General features: G+C 37.7%; 1 protein-coding gene across 3 annotated transcripts in view; it reads left to right on the forward strand.

Annotated features, from left to right (window-relative positions):
• USP7 (ubiquitin specific peptidase 7) overlaps window positions 1-22,237 on the forward strand; it is a 193,585-nt gene that overhangs the window by 130,564 nt on the left and 40,784 nt on the right. For all 3 annotated transcript variants that reach the window (XM_043524404.1, XM_043524405.1, XM_037910410.2), the window contains 7 exons: window positions 2,487-2,591; window positions 5,112-5,310; window positions 7,284-7,422; window positions 8,292-8,380; window positions 9,588-9,696; window positions 18,610-18,740; window positions 22,027-22,081. In XM_043524404.1, the coding sequence (XP_043380339.1) occupies window positions 2,487-2,591; window positions 5,112-5,310; window positions 7,284-7,422; window positions 8,292-8,380; window positions 9,588-9,696; window positions 18,610-18,740; window positions 22,027-22,081 (827 nt within the window). The remainder of the gene's footprint in view (window positions 1-2,486; window positions 2,592-5,111; window positions 5,311-7,283; window positions 7,423-8,291; window positions 8,381-9,587; window positions 9,697-18,609; window positions 18,741-22,026; window positions 22,082-22,237) is intronic.

The following is a 22,237-nucleotide window of genomic DNA, read 5'->3' on the forward strand; positions in this document are numbered from 1 at the left end:
ATACATTGATGGCCTGCTATACAAACAAAGACATACCTACCTGCAATGTTTGTTCTAGAACGGGTTCTCAAACTGGGGGTCAGGAGGTTATTACATGGTGGGTCGCTTTGCATCCAGCATTTATAATGGTGTTAAATATATAAAAATGTGTTTTTAATTTATAAAGGGGTCGCACTCAGAGGCTTGCTATGTGAAAGGGGTCATCAGTACAAAATTTTGAAAACCACGGTTCTAGAAGATTCAAGCCAATCAAGATGTTCAGCTTTAACTAGCTCACTTTTTTCACCAACAGGTGGCATTAGAATGTAGAGAAGTGGGTAATCAAGACACTTAATTAGGCTTGCTTATAGATAGCACCATGAAACAATGAAAAAGGTGGGCTGCTGCCTATATCAGGGCATTCTTCCTGGAATATTTGACAACGGTCAAGTAACAGGCAGTCAATTGACCAGCTTGCCAAGTGTGCACTATACTGTGTTAATTGGGTTGGGTATTTTGAAATCCATGTTGGTGGTTATTCAAGAAACAATGTGGTGACTTTCATTTCCTGCTCCATTTCTAGCAGCTAAGTTAACAAACAGCTATCTGAGCAAGAGAGAAACAGTACTAGAATATTTAACTCCTGTCATTTATGTATATTGAATCATTTGCATTTCTTTGAATTCTTTAAAGCTAGGGCTCTGCAGTATTTATTAGGGAGGATGACTTGTTGATTTCATAGTGCTGCTTGCTAAGTATGTTAATTGGCAGTGTCTGGCATGTACAAAGGAAAATGGCTGAATAATGATGGGTGTGAGAGCTGCAACACAAATATTTGTTGATATACTGATGATAAATGCTTGGCCTAGTTTTTTTAAATCTGTTTGGTTTACTGTACTGTTTCTGTAACAAGTGAGTTTTAGATGTACTTATGGCTTGTTAGACCAATACAGCCTATCCAGCTCTTGGGAATGCCATGTCATCACCTGCTGGCCAGCTAGGAACAGGTATCGGTGGATCCACCTTTGGTTTATTTGCCTTCCAAGGCTAATGAGCTCAGACTGTTTGGATTTGAAATCAGTTTTCCTTCTCCTGGATGCCGTTGGTTCATGGCGTCTTATTCTGTAATATTCAGTTCAACTCCTGTGGGTTTCCTCACGATGGGCTACCCCCTGCCAGATGCACCTCTATTCCCTTGTATCCCTGTACAAGGATTTTTTTAAAATGCAGTTTTAAAATTGTAAATTAGCTTAAATAAAAATAATACCCTTCATTGTAAATAGGTAGTCCCTGTCTCCAATGCATCCTACTAATTAACGTCCATGTTCTGATAATGATAGATTGTACAACTTTTAAAATGTGACCTGAGAACTATGTTTCAGCATAATAAGAGAAATATTAATTGGACTAGTACTCAACTGAGCTAAATGTATAATCCTAAACTTAATAAACTTATATGAATGTATATCTTAATCATCAGCTTCAGATACGAAGTCTGATATCCCCATTTCTGTTCTGTAGCACGTGTGTGGCATTGTCTTTTAGAGCCACTCTGTAGGCTTGATCCTGCAATAGATCTGCCCAAAAGAGAGACTTATGCCTGCCTAGTGTCTTACTGAAGTTAGTGGGCCTCCCTATAGCCAAAAGGATCTGCTCGCTTGGATCTGATTTTCGTCGTTTATGTCTGGAGAGAGAGAGGGTTAATGTTTTCTGTGTGAACTCTTAGCATGTGTGAGTGATCCATATGGGAGTTGGGGAGATGTTATGGAGGGAAAGGAGTGAAAACAGTGTTGTGATCGTGTGTTGGTATATATCAGAAGGCATGCATTTTTCAAGTCAAACTTCTTATATGTCATGAACCTTATTTTTTAGGTGCATAAATTCTCTGTATATGTTCAAACAGCTATATTAGCACAAGTTAGCAATGGTAATGAGAGAGTTGGCAAAGGGATAGTTTTAAATATTTGTTAATGAAATGTCCTAAGTTTTTGCTCTTACATATGCTATAGTGCTTGCTTTTCCTTTAAAAGGCAATCAATAAGACTGCTTATTCAGCCAGTCTTAGACTAAATTAATTTGTCTGTTAATCGATTAATCAGTATTACTTCAGTTCTAACTGTATGCAGTTTGAAAGGGCCTAAGAATAGTCATTTAGAAATTGTTAAATATATATGTACTGTATTTAATAAAACTCTCAGTCTGGACTACTAATGCCATATAGGAAAGTACATATATCTGTTAGGAATAAAATTATAATTTTAAGTCTGTTCTGCATTAGTATGACACTTAACCAGTAAGGGTTTGCCTACACAGGGAAATTTACCAGCAGAATTATAGTGGTATAATTATAGCTATAACTCTGTGTGTGGACACACTTATTCAGGAGTAAGAATACGGAATAAGAGTGCCTTTTTCTGGGTATTCTTTATACCAGAAAATGTTTGTCATTTTGAAATGTTCCCATGTAAACAAGCATTAAGTCACTGATAATTTTTTTTTCTTATTAGCTGGAGATACAGATGATCCACCAAGAATTACTCAAAATCCTGTCATCAATGGGAATGTAGCTATGGCCGATGGACACAACAACACAGAAGAAGACATGGAAGATGGTAAGTAAATATGACATGAAAGTATCATTGGGAGCAGAACTTGTTGTTTATTTTAAATTTGTAGAGTGCCCAGCACAGTGGTACCATGATCATGATTAGGGCGTCTGGGTGCTGCTCTAGTAAAACTTATGTAAAAAAAATTCTAATAATGATGTTATTTCAGGTAAAGGGTTATTGCTTCTCCATGGAGAAAATAAAACAATATCTAAATTTCTGTATGGGAATTCCCTTTTAGAGTAGTCATTCTTCAAGAGTGGGGATCCCAAAAGCTATCAGCAGAAAAAATAGGTATGTTGTAAATGCCTGTTCATTTTAAATCTTGCCAGAGAGTGATATTATGCATGATCTTTAAAATGTATCATGCACCACTTATTATGAGAAATACAGTGCATTAAATTACTTTACACTGTACTTGCAGCTGTCCCAGCAGGCATTTCCAGTAGAGTGTACATTGGGATCCCCAGGTGTTTTGCTAAGTAGTCAAGTAGCAGCTGTAGACAACTTTTATAAGTTTTACACAGTGGTGACACTTCTTGGAAGTGGACCTCATTCTGGTGATCCAAACCTTTAGAACATCAAATGTTCTGTTTGCGGGAACTAGTTGGGAACTTCAGCTAGTGCAAAATGCAACTGTCGGCTTATTTAGAGGTATTTCCTTTTGGGTGCATATTACATGCATACTCTGCATTGATTTCTGATTCATCTGAGTGCAATTCAAGATTTTGTTTTGACTTATAAAACCTTTAATGGTTTGGATACTGACCACATTAAAGAGTTGTGCTCTGTGTGGTGGCAAGAAGAGAGAGCATTTTGGCTGAAACCATAACTGGCTGGTAGTTATGTCAAATGACTGTTACCAGTGGTAGTAAAGGGTTATTTAGTATTGCCTTAGAGAAGATGGTAGCACAGGCTGCAGACAGAGGGGAATAAATATTCTTAATCTTTAGCCAAATAGCACAAAAGGGATTCAAAGAGTTTATATAAAATTATACCTTTCTTTTGCTTGATTTATTCTGCTATGTACTTATGAGAGTCAGGTTTAAAAGAGGCTAATTGTGACCATGGCTGATAAGGAAGGCCGATACTTAGATAAACTACTTCCTCTTCAGTTAGAATAGCTTTAAATTTGCGTGAATGCTATAGGAAACAGTTCTAAAGGCAGGGAAGAATGATCTTTTAACTATAAGCATGGACAAATGCAACAAATAAAATAAATGCCAGCAGTTTGTGCATTAAGGATATTTCCTAATAAAATCTCTCTTTTTTGTTATCAGTCTCCCTCACCTGCATTAATTACAGGGTATAATAAAACATGGGCAATGCAGCTGATTCTTCTCAAACACCTCAGGTGTAGAGATGTAGACTTCTTCAAGAAGATTTTACTCTTATTTTCTACTAATAAAAAGTGTGTGAAGTAAGTGTTGTCCTGGACTTGAAAGGACAGAATAAATGTGTGAGGGAAAACTAGCTTCATGATACAAAGGCTCTATCCTGCTCTCATAAATCAGGGGCATTACATGATATTGACCAAGCTGAGAGGCATTCTTTTACACATTCTAGAATAAGAGCTACACAGAAAATACGTGACTCGTCTACCAAGAAGAGTTTTATTTCAGGACTCTGTTGTTTAAACTTTCTGCAGCATTCTCAAAGACGCTGGTGAGATTGAAAATCCCAGGAATGTGTGTTACTTTCATATACTAGATGATCTGTTAATATCAGTTAGCCAAAGAGGTCATTAGTAATGTCTTACAGTAGAACTTCAGAGTTACAAACACTTTGGGAATAGAGGTTATTCTGTTTGTAACTCAGTGTTCATAACTCTGAACCAAATGTTATGGTGGTTCTTTGAAAAGTTTACAAGTGAACATTGACTTACAACAGGTTTGTAACTTTACTATGCAGAAGAAAAATGCTGCTTTTAACCATCTTAATTTAAATGAAACAAGCACAGAAACTGTTGCCTTACTTTGTTAAAAAAAAAAAAATTTAAAACTTTCCCATAATTTTTAGTAGTTTACATTTAACACAGTACTGTACTGTATTTGCTGTTTTGATTTTCTGCTACTGCCTGATTGCGTACTTCTGGTTCCAAAAGAGTTGTGTGGTTGACTGGTCAGTTCGTAACTCTGAGGTTCTACTGTAGTTTCTCTGAGGATCGATGGGTTAGCAACAGTTTGATTCAACTGTTACATGCCATTCTAGTGAAAGGAAAAGCCTTTCTGTCCAGGGGAAAAGTCATCAAGATGTAGGAATTATTGGAAGAAATGTAATATAAGAACAGGTACTTTGAGATCACTGACACACTTGGGAACGATAGAGTTTATATGCAGGTGCTGCCGGGGACCAGGTTATGTAACAATACAGTCTTTGTGAATATTTAAAATGTTACACATTTTTATTGATAAACTTTTCTTTATGCATGCCTTGTTCTGTATTTTTGAAATGTGTATTGTGGGGTGAAGAATATCTTCACATTATTAAATTCTATTTTAGTTGTCTTATATTTTTGTTTTACAGACACAAGTTGGCGATCAGAAGCAACGTTTCAGTTTACAGTTGAGCGTTTCAACAGGCTCAGTGAGTCAGTGCTCAGTCCTCCTTGCTTTGTACGGAATTTGCCATGGAAGATTATGGTGATGCCACGACTGTACCCAGACAGACCACACCAAAAAAGTGTAGGATTCTTTCTTCAGTGCAATGCTGAATCTGATTCCACGTAAGACCCTTTAAATAATTAATATACAAACTCATATATGGCATTATTTAATTGTATTGCAAGACCAAGATCTGGTAAAATGATTTAATCTAGTTTTTTCTACAGAGGGAGAGGAGGTTTACAAGCTTTTTGGTCTCTGAAGATCTTTCTGCTTCTCATATACTCTTTTTGCTTCCCACCTTCAAATCCCCATATCCCAACACTGATCCTTCGTTTAGGCCTACTTGGCCAAAAATCCCTGATGGAACTCATCCATTCTTCTCTTGGACTGCTCAGAGCAATGAGAGGAGCCCTCAGTCAGGATGGAGCACACTTCCTCAACAACGTTGCCACCCTGCTGGCCTGGGAAAGGAAGATTTGTCTCAATTTTATGCTAAAATGCTACTAAACATCCCCATAACCAATCTGAGCTATAAATCCATCCCTGTGATACAGCAGTTGCTAGGTAAACTAGGCAGGAAGAGCATTTGTTGCTAGTATATTTTAAAACAATGGCTTTCTGCCCTTCCACAGTCCCATGGGATTAGAAAGAAACTTTCCATGTGGCAGGTTATTTCATAATTGTACATTACACGCGTTTCCTTCATCTTTCTCTGAAACATCTGGTGCTTCTCACGGTCAGTGGCAGGATACCAGAATAGAAGGATCACTGGTCTGATTGACTATGGCATTTTTTATATTCATAAATTTTGCCTGTCAGAATATAGCTGTACCTGAGAATTCAGACCTTCAGTGCCGCCCCAAGTCTGAACAGAAGGAGGGAAGAACCATGCAAGAAAAGTGAACCTGTCCAGCAAGAATAGTAATGGCTTCCTGAAGATGAAACCCAGTCATTTCCAGAGTAGGCATCATAAATATGTGGTTTTATCCACACCAGCCTTAGCAGTTTGATCACCCACTGTCAGGCACAGCAAGCAGTGGCTCACACCCCAAGGGAAGGATCCCATAGATAATTTGTGGCAAAGCACATTAAACCGACTCACCTGCAACTCTAATAAAGGAAGTCTGCATTTGTAAAGACACGATACTCTCTGTGTTGAGAGAGACAACATTCCCCAGCTTTTGGCAGTTGCTGGACAAAATATTTGATTTTGTAAGTAGCAGGCCCACCAGTTTATTGGGGAAACTTTTTGTAGAGAGTCACACCTCCGCTTATAGAGTTTGAGTTTCTGACATAGGGAGAGCGTGTGGGGTGAGGGTGAGGGGCAGCAAGGGTGTGTGTGTGGGGGTGGGGGGAGGGAATCAGTGAAAGCATTGCCTCTTTGCTGGGTGGTCTCCTGAGACTGCATTGATACATGCTGCTTTGTGGAGGAGCAAGTTTCCTGTCAAGTGCAATGGGTTCATTCTTGCATGATATCACACACCACTTCTGGTTCAATCTGAGTGATGGCAGTTACTCTTCCACATTGTTTTCTTGGTTTTCGTTTTCTCTTAAAGTAGTAGTGTATTTCATCTCTCATATCCTACATAAGTACGGTATAGCGTGCTTGATGTGAATAGTTAGCCACAGTGATTTCTGACAAGAAACTTCAGGAGACAGCGATTTTTCTCTTGGCTATTATTTCTTAGCAATATTAATGAACACTTTCTGAAAAGACTTCTGACCTTGCTTACGAGAAATCACTGTCATCCTTAAAAAACAAAAAAATCCTAGGAGGAATCAGTTAAGACTGTGTGTAGCAGTTGCTCTCAGAGAGGGATATAATCTGAAACCACATTCCTGAAAAAAGTATGGCCTCTTTAACAACCATTACTTTGTACAGTGCGGCTCCCAAAAACCGGAGATTTAGTTCTTACCAATGCTCCTCACAGCAGTTAAACAAGCCTTAGAATCTAGTGAGGAACAAAGGTGAACTAGACATCTGTGTACAAATACGGACTTGGGGTATCAAGTAAAATTTGTAAAAGTGTTTTCTATTACTGAAGAAAACAAAATTGAAATTTGTTTCAAGTGTTATCTTTTAATTTTATAGGTCATGGTCTTGCCATGCACAGGCAGTTCTCAAGATAATAAATTACAAGGACGATGAAAAATCATTCAGTCGTCGTATTAGTCACTTGTTCTTTCATAAGGAGAATGACTGGGGCTTTTCCAACTTTATGGCATGGAGTGTAAGTAACAATATATTAGTTTTATAATAATGGGCTATTACTGGGTTGGGAGGTCAGTCCAGTTATATGCACTTGATCTTCTAATTCTGCCTTAGATACCTTTATTTATAAATTTCTTCCTACAGCTGTTGTTTTAGTGTCTGAATGATGCGTGTGGTATCAGTAGGTTTCATACTGAAGATACCTTTAAGTGCTAATGTATTGCGCATCATAGTGCAGATTCCTTTTAGCTATTTTACCTGGACTTAATAACCCACATAAATGTTCCATCATTCCTCCATTGACCCATCTTTACTGATACTTCACTTAATAAAAATTGTTCCACCAAGTTTCTTTTAAATCTTGTCGGTCACAATCACTGTCATTTAAGAGCAGCCTAGGTTTTCTTGCTCATTTCCCATGTTCTCTGCATGTGTACAGACATTTTAAATTAATACTACTTTTAATGTTCATCTTAAATTGAGACAGCTTTTTAAGCATTATGGACGTCTGGGTCCTTAATTCTTCTCTTTTGCTTGGAATAGTTTCCTAAATGAACTGCTTTAAGTCAAAACAAAGCTTTTGATTACTGATTCTGTTATCCACAGGGAGTTGAAATATTGTTGCAAAAACTATAAAAGCCAGAAACAAGATTTTACATTGAGACATTTTTAAAATTATCTATACATTGAGCTCAGTGTCCTAGAGATTAATTGGTATCCTTCAATAATTTTTTAGCTTTATTGAGTAAAAGAACTGCATAGATGGTTGCTTACTTAAATGTGCAGATTCTGAGCAATATCCAGCCTGGATTTTTCACTACATTCCCCATTGTAGAATTCAGAAGATAGTTTTGCAGCAAATTGCATATTCTTATTTCTGTTTTATAGGAAGTTACTGATCCTGAAAAAGGATTTATAGAGGATGACAAGGTTACTTTTGAAGTCTATGTTCAAGCGGATGCTCCACATGGAGTGGCGTAAGTATCTCTTAAAACAAACAAAAAAAAACCTCTCTTGAGCAGAAATATATAGCAAACAAATGTACAGAAAAGTCAACCTTTAGAACATTCATTTGAGTTTCATTTGAAGTATGTAATTTTATTAGTAATGTATGGTACTGTTCAGGAGAAGATCTCAAAGCACTTTTTCAGAATGAATTGATGAAGCATCTCAAGGGGAATATACCCATGTTTTGAAAGCTGCAGAGATTTTTGTGCCAGTAGCTTCTCCACCTATGTTGCTCAATGCAACCGTCTGTAACTTCATTTAGTGCAAAATGCTTTTCAATATGTATAAACTAATTTTATTTTTCAGTTTAAAATGACCTACAGTCTTTGCCATTGTGGTCTTGACACTCTTGGTGTTAATGTCACGGTCATGCAGAGTGGTTGCCATCATCAGTGGTTTGAACACCTAGTTTTAATCCTGCTTTACTGTTTAAGTTTTAAAACTGCCTTACCTGATGCTGAGTTCTTATACTACTGGGTGCCACTTTTCAGCAAGATGGCTGCTATGAACTGCAAATTTTAATTTAAAAATTGAATTTTAAATACAGATAACTAATGAAGTGCTTGTCACTCTGGGAGCCTTCAGAAAATCGTAAAAAGGAAGTTTAACAAAAGAACAGCCCTTTGTTTATAGAAGTATTGGAATCCTAAGAGTATGTGGTGACAGGCAGTTGTGATGTGTAATCTGTTTTATTTAGACAGAATGTAATACTAAGGAGCACAAAGCTTCTGTTAATAGAACTGGTTAGCCTAGAACAGGAGTTCTCAAACTTAATTGCACTGCGACTCCCTACTGACAACAAAAATTATTACACGACCCCAGGGCCTGAGCCCACCCTAGTCCCGCCGCCCTAGATGGGGAGGCCAAAGCCTGAGCCCCACCGCTTTGCATGGGCGGGTCAAAGCTGAAGCCCAAGGGCTTCAGCCTGGGGCAGGGGGCCTGTAATCTGAGCCCCGCTGCCCAGGCGGTGAGACTCGGGCTTTGACCCTGTGCCTCAGCAAATCTAAGCCAACCGTGGCGACCCTATTAAAAAGGGATCGCGACCCACTTTGGGGTTGCGACCCACAGTCTGAGAACCACTGGCCTAAAACAAATGTTCTATAGAAATATATCTGTATTATAGTTAAGTTTTATATGTATAATCAAATGTAGTTTTAACCATTAACTGCTTTCCAGGTGGGATTCAAAGAAGCACACGGGATATGTTGGGTTAAAGAACCAGGGAGCAACCTGTTACATGAACAGTTTGTTACAGACTTTATTTTTCACAAATCAACTACGAAAGGTAAGACATAGCATTGTAATTTCATTTCAAATATTTAAATAGCAAAAATGATATATTGCAAAATAGCTTTTGTTTTAAATAGCTTTCCATTCTATTTTCACACACACACACTACCATTCTTTGTTTCCTCCTTTTCAAAAAATTCCCCGTCATTCTGTAAAACTTCAGAGCACAATAGCTCGATTTGGTCATTATTCTGCTTTTTCAAAGTGGTTCTCAATCTCTCTGTTAGCTCCTTTTTCTTTAACTCAGTAAACAAATGGCTCTGTCAAGTAGCTAGAAAAGGTGGTTACAACATCAGTGTAGTTAGTGTACTCAAAACCTGATAAATTGCAGTTTAATTAACTTCTGGTAATAGAAATCCAGTTTTAGTGGACTACATGGCTTATGCCATGATGTACACCTTGTATCAGATCAGATCTGAGAACTTGTCTTAATACTTAGGTGTGTTATACATGGGTTTATTGTTTTTTTGTTTTTTGAAAAATAAGCTAAATATCTTTGTACATGCCAAAGCCTGAGTTAAGGGTCCATTGCTGCACTGCTTGGTTTGTTAGTGATGCCAAAAATTGTTTCAGGAAAAGGATACTGTAACTTAGCCCTTTGCAGCAGGCAAGGTAAAGGAATAATTTTCAACTCTTAATTTTCAATCTGTTGTGCATATCTATCTATCGATAGATAGCCACCTTTGTAAAGTCTATATATCTGTCAGTGACTTGGCCATTTAAAACAGTTTATAGTCATCTTTTCTGTTTTGCTTCACAAGTTACACATATTTATTTTCCAGTGTTGCTTGTGTGTTCATTTATGCTTCCTGTTTTTTTTTATATATAGTGCAGTAAAATTATTGGTAGTTACAGCCAGTATCTTCCCTTACATAATGGTGGTACTAAAGCAGTATTGACTTGTATTTTGGGTGGTTTAAACATAATTTAATTTTGACTTCAGTGCATTATTTTTGCTTACATGCTTTATTTTCTTTTTGCATGTCTCCTTGTATATTCTAAAATGTCTTATCAAAAGAAAACTAGCTCTTGCTAGCAAAATATTTGTTCTTATAAATATCTCAAGAAAGCAACATGGAAATGCTATGTAGCATGTAATCCTAGTATAGTGAAATAGTGCCTGGGATAACAACACCTTACTTTTTTTTTTTACTTGCTAAATAAATTCGTGTTAAACCCCTGCTAGTCAGAAGAGGGCATTTGCATTAAGAAATCTTGACTTTCAAAATCATTTGATCTAGGGAAGGTCTCCATTGATTTTAGTATATCCTACCACTTGAGGGCATGATTTTTTTTTATTTTATTTTACTTTTAAAATTATTATTCTCCAACAATCCACAAAAAAGTGTCTGCTCTAACTTCGAATATCTCCAATGATGGGAGATTCCATATTCTCTCTTGGCAGCTCAGTTTTTCCTTTATGGTATGGCCTATTTTCCAATCTTTTAATTACTATTAATATTAGTATTACCATAGTGCCCAGGAGCCCTAGTGATGGACCAGGACCCCATTATGCTTTCTGTGGTTTTGTTTCTCTCTCCTTTATTTCTGCACTGTGCTGCTTGTTCTGAAACATAGTACCAAAAATAGAACACATGCCTCTAAATACCTGGATTGTTTTTGCATGATACACCAGTTAATTTATCATCTTTGAGTGGCTGCAGATATGTGTTCCACTAAGGTGTGTGTGTGCACCCAGCACATCAAAGCCAGAGAAATTTGCCTAGCAGTACCTGCAGAGATGGCACTCACACCCCTTGCTTTATAGCCCCTGCCCTAGCTCCAGAAGGGCAGCTCTGCCCCAACCCCCATCAGTTACTTCTCACAGCCCGTGGCTAGAGTCGGATCACTCTAGGTAGTGTTTCTTCACACTGCCCCTTTTCCCTCTGTCATTGAGACCTTCTTGCAAATAGTTTACTAAGGTGTTTATTAGTGGTACCTTAGGTTGGTTAGTTCGGTTATTTAGCTGTAGTTTTCTGGTGGAATGCCTTCACCACGATTTAAACATTGCCTGTCATGTGGAGGGGCTATACTGAATAGTGATCCCCACATGCAATGTTTCTTGTGCCTTGGAGAGCGGTATATTAAGGACAGGGGTTCCATCTCTAAGAACATGACACAGGTGGCAAGGGATTTAAGATGCAGGCAGAACCTGATGGAGCAAGCCAGGAGGCCTATGTCTGCACTGGAGACAGTATCAGCTTCTCAGCTATCATCAATGTCGTAGCATGTTGACGTTCCTTGTCAGGACTCAGAGATCACCTGTAGCAGGAAGAGAAGTATAGGGGCTCTTGGCCTGCTACTTATTGGACACTATCCACAATGGCCTTGGAATCTCTTGGACACTCCTTTTTCCTTTAGGTCCTGACTTCAACCCACTGTAGAGTAAAATCGCTTAACCAACCTGAAATAATTGTGAATGGTACAGATTTGTATTTCTTCTAGTCTTCTTCCTACCATTGTTGAACAGAACAAATTCTTAGTCTGGAGACCTAGCCAATCAATTTCTACAGAATTCAAGTTTTTATTTTCTAAGCAAATTTGTTTTGAGCTTTTTATGTACACTGAGTAAAAACCAATGTAGTGTTCTGAGCAAGGCAAAATTAACAGAACTTCGTTTGTTTTTACTGATGCTGTTCAGAATCCTGTGAACAAAATGAAATTGTCTCAATAATCCAACTGGAAAAGCAGTGAGCATTAGGAAAGCCAAGCACTTGAGTTATTTATGGGGAATCAAACACTAAAATGGAGTCTGGGGGAGGGCTAATGGAGAAAAGACCTTTTCTTCCCTTTTCTTCTCTCCTCCCAACAGCAGTCTAAAATGGCAGAGACCCTTTCCCCCCCATACAGCAGCCATGAGGTTAAGAAGGTGTGGGAAGGAACCAAGGCACTTCCTCTCCTATAGCAGTTAGAAGGGGAAGAACTTTCAGCTTTCGTATTGGCCTGTGGCTGGGAGGTGTCTGATTAAATCTAAACAAGGCCCAGGGACAGAGCTTCTCACAGGGGCTTTGCCCTTGGATCTTACTGTTGGAGCCTCTCCACCCCAGTGTTCCATCTCTGCTTCTAGCTAGTAGGTTTAGTCCTCCAGCTAGAGCGTATATGGTAATTTTTTCAAGCTTTGTGCTAATTCTCTTGATCACGCCTTAGGGCCTTAGACAGATGTTTGTAATTTCAGCCGAAGTTATTTAGGTTTGTTCCTTCCTGATCTGGCTCTACTTTGACCTCTCCCTTTCCTTGTCATCATCCAATGTATTCTGTTACTCAGTAGTTACTTTGCCTGAGATTTCACAAAAAAGGATGAAGTATTTCCTCCCCCTTCTTGTCATGGTGTTTGCTTTTCCTCTGTTAAGCAATGGATTTAAACTTTCCTTTAACTTTGTCTTGCTTGTACAAGTTTATCTTGTTCCTCTTTGTATGTGTTCTGCATAGTGCCTGATTATGTGCCTCTTCTTTTCAGACTTTGTCCCCACATGTCTTTACTATTCTCTTGCATTCATCCCCAGAGGGGGAACATCTCAGGTGTTAATTTGAGATTGTTGTTTTGCCAAATGTATTTAAATGCCTTATGTCTTGATCTTGAGGCAAGTTTTTCAGTTTTGGGTGGACTGGACATTTCAGTGAGATGGTTTACAAGGGAAGATATTATATAAATTGTTTATCTTGGTTGGAAATTCAGACTGAACTTTGAGTAATTGGCTGATTTACCCTAAATTACACAAGCAGAGGGGAAAAGCAAGGGAAGCATATAAATTAAATATCACTTTGTGATAACGTACAATAGAAACATTTGTTGTTTGCAGTGGTGGTGTGGCTGTGTTAGTCTCAGAACATTAAAGAGACAAGGGGGATGAGGTCCAGCTTCGTTTGGTGAAAGAGACAACCTTTCAAGCTACACAGAGCTGCTCTTCAAGTCAGATTTGTGTAGCTAAAGAATAGCTCTGTGGGCGGCTTGTCTTTTTCACGAACAGAAGTTGATCAAATAAGATATTATCTCACCCACTTTGTGTGTCTAATAGAAACATTTAGCATTTAACGATGTATATACTAATGTATTTAGTCAATGGCCGTTCGAGTTTATTTCAAATTTATCAATCAGTATAATGATTGGATATATAAAAAGGAACTAATTGCTTTGCATAGATGCCTCTGAAAATGGAATGTGAAATAAATATACAGAGCTTGATTTTTCAGAAGGGCTGAGCACACAGTTCCTATTGATTTTGGGGTACTCAGCACTATTGAAAATCAGGACAATCGTCTTTTGCTTTGAAGCCTATTGTTGATAATTTTGACTTATCAGGGAGATGGAAATTTTCATGCGTAAGTCTGATATTTTCATACCTGTGTTTCTATTTAAATATAGTAAAAGTGTGTGTGTGTATGTGTATGTATATGTGTGTGTGTGTATGTGTGTGTGTGTACATATATATATATGACTTGATTTTGACTAACAGAAAGGAATTGGTTGCGAATCTGAAGGTAGAGGACAAGTTGGGCAAAAGTGATAATGAAGTAATAGATTTCATGATTCTAAGGAATGGAAGGAGTGAGCAGCAGAATGAGGATGATGGACTTCAGAAAAGCAAATTTTAACAAACTCAGAAAACTGATTGGTAAGGTCCCAAGGAAAAAGTAGTATAGGAGGGCTGGCAGTTTCTCAGAGGCAATATTAAAGGCGCAACAGGAAACTATCCTGATGTGAATGAAGGATAGAAATAATAGCTTCAGTCTTCACTAAAAAGGTGAATTGTGACTACATACTTAATACAATTAATATTAACAACAAGGAAGAAGGAAAACAAACCAGAATAGGGAAAGAACAGATTAAAGAATATTTAGGTAAGTTAGATATATTCAAGTCAGCAGGGCCTAAGATTCACCTTAGGGTACTTACGGAACTAGCTGAAGCAGTCTCAGAACTGTTAGCAATTATCTTCAAAAACATGGAAGACAGGTGTGGTCCTTGAGGACTGGAGAAGGGTAAACATAGTACCTATCTTTTAAAAAGAGAAACAAAGAGGACACAGAGAATTAGACCAGTCTAACTTAAGTTATTGAAAAGATACTGGAACAAATTATTAAACAATACATTTGTAAGCATCTAGAGGATAATAGGGGGGTATGTATTAGTCAACATGGGTTTATCAAGAACAAATCGTGCCCAACCAACTTAGTTTTCTTCTTTGAGAGGGTTATTGGCCTGGTGGATAGGGGGAAATAGTAGACATGATGTATCTTAATTTTAGTAAGTTGTCTGGCACAGTCCCACATGACGTTTTCATAAGCAAACTAGGGAAATGTGGTCTAGATGAAATTTCTGGAAGATGCCTCCACAATTGATTGGAAAAAAACCAAAAACCATTCTTAAATTGTAGTTATCAATTATTCACTGTCAGGCTCACAGGCTTTATCTAGTAGTGTCCTGCAATGGTCTGTCCTGGGTCCTTACTAGTCAATAATTTCCTTAATGACTTGGATAATGGAGTGGAATATGTCCTTATAAATTTTGTGGATGATACTAAGCTGGAAGGGGTTGCTAGGACTTCGAAGGACAGAATTAAAATTCAAAAGGACCGTGACACATTTGAGAATTGGTTTGAAATCAACACAATGAAATTTAATAAAGACAAATGCAAAATATTACACCCAAGAAGGAAAAAAATCAAGAGCACAAATACAAAATAGCAAATAACTAGCTAGGCAGTAGTACTGCAGAAAACTAGCTAGGGTTATAGTGGATGGCAACTTGAATACAATTAAACAATATGATGCAGTTGTAAGAAGGGCAAGTATCATTGTGGGGTGTAAACAGGAATGTTGTATGTATGACACAGGAAGTAGCTGTCCCAGTTTATTTGGCACTGATGAGGCCTACTCTGGAGTATTATGTCCAATTTTGAGCGCCACACTTCAAGAAAGATGTGAACAAACTGAGCCTAGAGGAGAGCAACAAAAATGATAAGTCTTAGAAAACCTGACCTGTGAGGAAAGGTTTAAAAAACCTGGGCATATTTAGTCTTGAGAAAAGACTGGACCTGATAGCAGTCTTCAGATATGTTCAGGATTGTTACAAAGCGGATGGTGATAAATTGTTCTCCTTGACCACTGAAGGTAGGGCAAGAAGTAATTGGCTTAATCTGCAGCAAGAGAGATTTAGGTTAGATATTAGAAAGATTTTCTTAACTCTAAGGATATTTAAGTACTGGGATAGGTTATGGAATCCCTAGTATGCACTTTTTTGGGGTAAAATATACACACACACTATCTGCCCGTCTAAATATTGTGTGTGTTTATATTGATATTTTTTCCCCAAAACATGTTTTGATAACCTAGTTCTGGTGATTTATCTTATATTTGTCTGCACTGCATTTGATAAAATTGTGTTTTATATAGATATTTTATTTTGGTTAAACAGTGTGAGTGGTGTCAATCCACCAGTTTTCTATGTGTTCGTTGTGAGAAGGAGGTTTTCGTAGACATTAAAAAAGTGTCATGAATCACTGCTAATATTATGTGCCTGTAATATGTAAGACTCAAGATCCTGGATCTGTTTCTTTTACTACCTTTGCCCAGGGTAGATTGACTTATAACAAGGTGACATAAATTATATGGACTGAACCTGCAAGGTGCTGAGCTCTCTCTGCTCCCAACATTAAACTGAAAAACATCTTCTGCAGTTGAAAATGGAGGGAGAATTCTGGCTACTGATACCTGAATTGGAATTTGGACAGAACAGCAGGGTTAATGCTTCTAGAAAATATGGCTTTTTGGTTGAGTGAGGAGCATAGAGAAACACTGCCCAGAACCTTCTCTCTCTGGGATTACTTTGTGAGGCACTCCGGTACCAACATGAAAAGTGTAGTATAAATACCTAGATAGATACTCTTCCAGAAAATTCTAGGTGCTATGAGCTGGGCATATACTAGTGCTAATTACTATCAAGTTTGGAGCACAGCTATTCCCAAAATACATGTTTCATTCTCAGAGTTTTATAAAGAAGATTGAATTACTGAATTGGTGGAAGTAACTGGATGCAAAATGTTTTGAACTACTATTCTTGATTTTTGTCTTCAGCAGCAGGTTTGGAAAGAATATTTTCTTCATTTGGGAAAGTTAATTCAAATTTGAGAAATCAGTTAAGAATAAGGAAAGCAGAATAACTAGTCATCTTGTTTGAAGTAGCTAAGTAATTTTGTGTTTACCGTACAAAGGTGCCAATAGTCCCTCTTTACCATCAGAATGCTGTTTTACATCTAGTTGCCTTACGATATGGAGTTTAATTAGTGAGTTGTCACCTTCCATACACTCAGATCGTGTAAATCAGAACTGGAAGGGGGGACATGATAGTGTGGAATCATGATGCATATTTATACTGTTGCCTACTTGTCCGTAGTTTTTATCCGTAATATCATTTCTTGTATCCAGTATGGTAGGACTTTCACTTTCTTGTGGAGACTATTCCACAGTCTAATAGATTCACTGTCCAGAAGTTTTCCAGAATTCAGGAATATTTTCCTGTATTATTTTTATCCCATTACTTTAGTTATTCTACTGTTACTCTCCTCATTGTACCATGTTAAATTCCTGGTCCTGCTAAATATTTACATTTTATGTATATTTGAAGACTGTTGTTGGGCTCCTCCCCGTAACTGTTACCTCCTCAGATCTTCTAATCTTTTTAATTGGTCCCTCAACTCTTAAACAATTTTTGATGCTCTTTTCTAGACTTCCTTATTTTGTCTGTATCAATCAAATCTATTAAATTTGTTTAGTCTGGCTCCCCTCACCACTGTATCTGAGCGCATCACAAACATTCATGAATTTGCCTTGCCAGCTCTTTAGTTATATATGGAAATATTATTAGCCCCATTTTACATATGCAGAGCTGAGACACAGGATAGATTAAGTGGCTTGCCCGAGGTCTCTCGGGAAGTCTGTGGCAGAACGAGGAATTGAACCAGATTTTCTCAGTCCTGGTTCAGTGCCTTAATCACAAGACCCTACACCTTTTTATTGTACTGCCCAGAAGTGAATGCAGTCTATCATCTACCTGCTTCTTGAGGTGATGTTTCTTCATTTTTCTGCCCAAAATTGCTTTTTTTGTGGCCCTAACCTATTACAAGCTCTTGTTTAATTTGCTCTCTGCTATTGCCCCTATTCTCTGTTAACATTAATGCTTCTTAAATTTGTTTCCCCCGTTAAATATCTGCATTTGGGAGTTATCTTTCCCTGAGTACTTTACATTTTTCTAAACTGAATCGCATTGCCTGCCCATATTTCCTAATCCTTTTTGGTTCCTTTTTATAATTTCTCTGTTGTTCTTGACCCTTCCAAGTTTTGAGTAATCAGTGAAATTAGTTAGCATGCTGTTCAGACCCTCTTCCAGATGATTAATGAAGATGTTAAATAAGAATGGATCTCGCACTGATCCCCAAAGCCTCCACTGTACACACGCTTTTATTTTTGTCCTTTCTACCTTCACATAGTTTTCAAACATATACAATCAAATTGGAAAAAAAAGTCATTTTTCAAATAGGCTGTAGTATTGTACAGTATATGTCAAATCCTACTGTGATGATTGCATACCCATACAGTGCATGGTCGTTGTTTGAAGGAATTATTGAACTCTTTAGCATATTTCCTTTTTAAAATAATTATAAATGATTAGAAGAGTTTATAGTGAGCATAATCAATTGATTTTCTTTTTCTACTGTGCTTTGGAGAACCACAAATACAGGTAAGTAATAGTCTTCACAATAAACCACAGTAGGAAATTTGTGTCAAATTATTCTGCTGTGTTAATTGATTAGGTCTACGAAACAAATCTGAGCAGGAACAAGTGATGACTTGAACAATATGAGCAGGAAACACATTTTCTTAAGTACTAATTGAACTAAATATTTTGTAGGCTGTGTACATGATGCCCACAGAAGGAGATGACTCATCCAAAAGTGTTCCTTTAGCATTGCAGAGAGTATTCTATGAACTTCAGCACAGTGACAAACCAGTAGGAACTAAAAAGCTAACAAAATCCTTTGGGTAAGTGTCAGAAATTTAAAATATTTTTTAGGATGTAGCAAAGTTCTTAATAAAAATTTTCCACATTTCTGCTAAAAAGTACTTTGCTTTGTGTAAAAATAAATTAAGGATAGCTTAGAGAGTTATAGAAAATAATCTGATAGCGTTCCATGGTTATTCTTTCCTAATATGACTTTTATTAATATTTCTTAGTTTACCAAAAAATCACATTTTTCTAACTGACAGCACTGAGGTCAGCTGAACTGAAAATCAAATGTTTTCTTGTACGTAACCATCAGCATCTACAGCAATAAAGATCTGGTTTTATAATTTATCTAGTGGATGATGTATTTGGCTAAACACAATACAGAGTGGAGTTGTGTACTTAAAATTGTAAATGGCATATTGGGCCTTGGACAGGTACCCTTTTTATCAAATCTATATAATATAATGAAAAATAATAATAATGTCTTTCTAAACCTTTAGTGGCTCTGCATTGATGACCATTGTAGAACTTACTTGTGACCAAGATAAGGTTTTTAACATGTACAGAGCACACATGCAGTACCAACATCCCATTTCTGTCGCGTATCACTATATCCTGTTTTGTGATTTAAAACATGAAATATGTATCTCTTTGGCACAGAGTAGATGTGCAACATCATACAAATTACCTTATTTGTATCCACCCCTTTCTAGTTCCTTCTCTTTGATTTTTGTCCCCCTCAGTAAACAGTTTCTAATGCCTTTTCAGTCTAGTACCATGTTGTAATATGTTCTGACAAATTATAATTTTAAATCTAAGATTATCCTAAATATATCTACCCTAAATCCACTTTGGTAGTGAATTAAAATAATTCACAATTAGGTGCACACTTATTCCAGAATAAGAGCATCCACAAATGGAGTTGATCAGAAGTAGATAATCTTCTTTAAATTCATACCCTACCTTATTCCAGATTAGAGATTTGTCTACACATGGAAGTTAGAGGTCAAAATTCAGCAGAAACCTTTTAGTCTGCTGCTTTGTGCTTGTGCATTTACATCACAATTATGGCTTCTTTCAGTGTGTTGGGACCATATTTGTAGTTATGGTATAAAGAAATTGAGATTAATTTTCCTTGTTTTACATTGTATTAGCCAACTAGTTTCTTGCTTTATTGCTTTCTAGATTGCCCATTCAAATAGAAGCATCTGTGGCTTTTAAAATAGGTTCAGGTATTCAAGTATCTTTTCAGGTAGCTGTATCTCTGATGGTAGTCCACAGCACATTTTCATCACTTAACAACATTACTGAAGGAAACTGAGGTCCCTGACCACACTGTTTCTTGTGACATAAATCAAAATGCCGGGGATAGGGTCATGGGCTGGGGGGCTGTTCTCTGGCACCTTGGCCCTCTACCCAGGGCAGGTGAAGCGTCCAGGGCTCCCCACAGCAGCCCCAGGCTCCCTGGGTGGCTCTTACCACAGCCCAGCTCCAGCTTCTGTCCTGCCCAGGGGTGGGGATGGGGGAGAGGAGCAGAGGGGGCAGGGCTTTGGGGGGAAGACCAGGAGCAGGTGGTGGGGCCACAATGTTGGTGGGCTCCCCCCGAAAAATTCTACACAGGTTCCAGCGCTCTGTGGGAGGCCCCCAAATTGGCATGGGCTCTGTAGGGCTATGCATTAATCTGCCACTGCTACTGGGGCGCAGGGGTTAAGTATGAAAAATTACCATCTTGAGGGTCACTGCTTCTGGTAACAGACTTGGTCGCTCAAATACTGTGATGTTGGCTGCAACATAAGCACTTTGATATGGCTCATTTTGTTTCTGACACTAGCTATCAGCTTTGGTTTGCTTCTTTCTTATGAGGTCAATGAAGTTTAGTATGGTGTTTATAACATTCCTCTTTAAGGCAATGTAATAGAGGGAATTTTTGCTTTTTATGCCATCTGTGACTTCGTAGTGGATTTCCACCAAGTTCAGAGGGAATTCTGACTGGAGAGTACTTGCTACCTAACCCTCCACTTCTGAAGTCTAGAAGCTCTGCTCCAATGTGGGCACGTGGAGCAGAGGGGACTCTGAAGTATTTGGGGACAGGCAAAGCATGTATTAGAGCCACTCACTTTTCCCTATTCACCTTCTTGGGGGAGTCCCTGGGAATGAGTCGGCCTTGCTGACCCCATTCCCCCTTTTTGCAGCAGCTTCTGAGCCTCACTCCCACTCCTGTCCATAAAGCACTTTTCCCTCTCTTCCATCCACTTTAAGGTGCGGTGTGGTAATGCTACAGCGGAAAGTCAAACCTAGATTCTGCAGAAAGTGTTGTCTTTGACCTGAGAAGCCACTACTGCCCATTAGTTCTTAATTTGGAACATCTATTTGTGTTGCATTATTCATTTTAATGTTACACAGTAATCAGATATCTATAGAGATGTAATTAATCCTTTTCTATTTCACTTGCCTTTAATTTGACTAGTGGCTAAAGCCCAGAACAGGAAGGCAAGAAATCTGTTTTCAGGGCTTAGGTATGCAACATATTTCTCATATGGCCTTGGGCAAGTCACTTAACCTCTTTGTATCTCAGTTAACTTCATCTTTAATTTAATCTTTGTAAAGTTCTTTGAGATATTTGGGTAGAGGGGTATAGAAGTATACAGCGGTATATTATTCTGAAATTGTTAAAACTACAAGTTGTTCCATGTTTCCTCTATTTTAAAGTAAAACTAGTAAAGAAGTTGTGATATTTTAAGGTGGATTTTCAAAAGTGCACAGTTTTGACTTAACTCTGCTTCCATCTGTTTTATGTTTGGTGTCAATGGGAGCAGAGTTAGGCCAACACAGAGTACTTTCAAAATTCCAGTCTTAATGTCTGTCCTTTGATATATGTCTAGATGTGCGGTCTGCAAAAGAATATCTAAAAGTGACTTCTTTTCAGAGAAAAAGTAATTCATTGTCAATAAATTTTTTGCAAATAACCTCTTATGTCCAGACCCTCATCAATCTTAAAACAAGAGAAAGTAGAATAAGATGTAGATATTAAGTGCTAAGAGCGCTGGTAATTTTAAGATAGGAACAGCAGATGTTTACCTTTGTAGAAGACACTTGAGTGAAATACCCGATGGAGTATTTTTGTAACAAAAAGGGAGCATTTTTCCGGTCTATCTGATTTTGAAAGTGGAGTTATTCAGGATCCCAGTTTCAGATCTTCCTTTATCTGATTGTTTATTTAAACTCTTATTCTAAAATTGATTTATCAGAATATTTTTTTTAAATGCTGGATTTCTGCACTTTTATAATATAGTGATGTTATTACTTGTTTGTCTTATAAAGGTGGGAAACTTTAGACAGTTTCATGCAACATGATGTTCAGGAATTATGTCGAGTGGTAAGTTTCCAGCATCTCTTGTTGATATCTGCATATATACATGGTGTTGCCTGCTGGCATGTATTCCTATTAATACTGAAATTAATTCTTTATATTGGAGTAAACCAAGGCTTAGAGAGTTCCATTTTACATGGTATCTTCCTTTCTAAATATAGC

This window comes from Chelonia mydas, chromosome 10 (genome assembly GCF_015237465.2).
Source record: "Chelonia mydas isolate rCheMyd1 chromosome 10, rCheMyd1.pri.v2, whole genome shotgun sequence".
Lineage (NCBI taxonomy): Eukaryota > Metazoa > Chordata > Testudines > Cheloniidae > Chelonia > Chelonia mydas.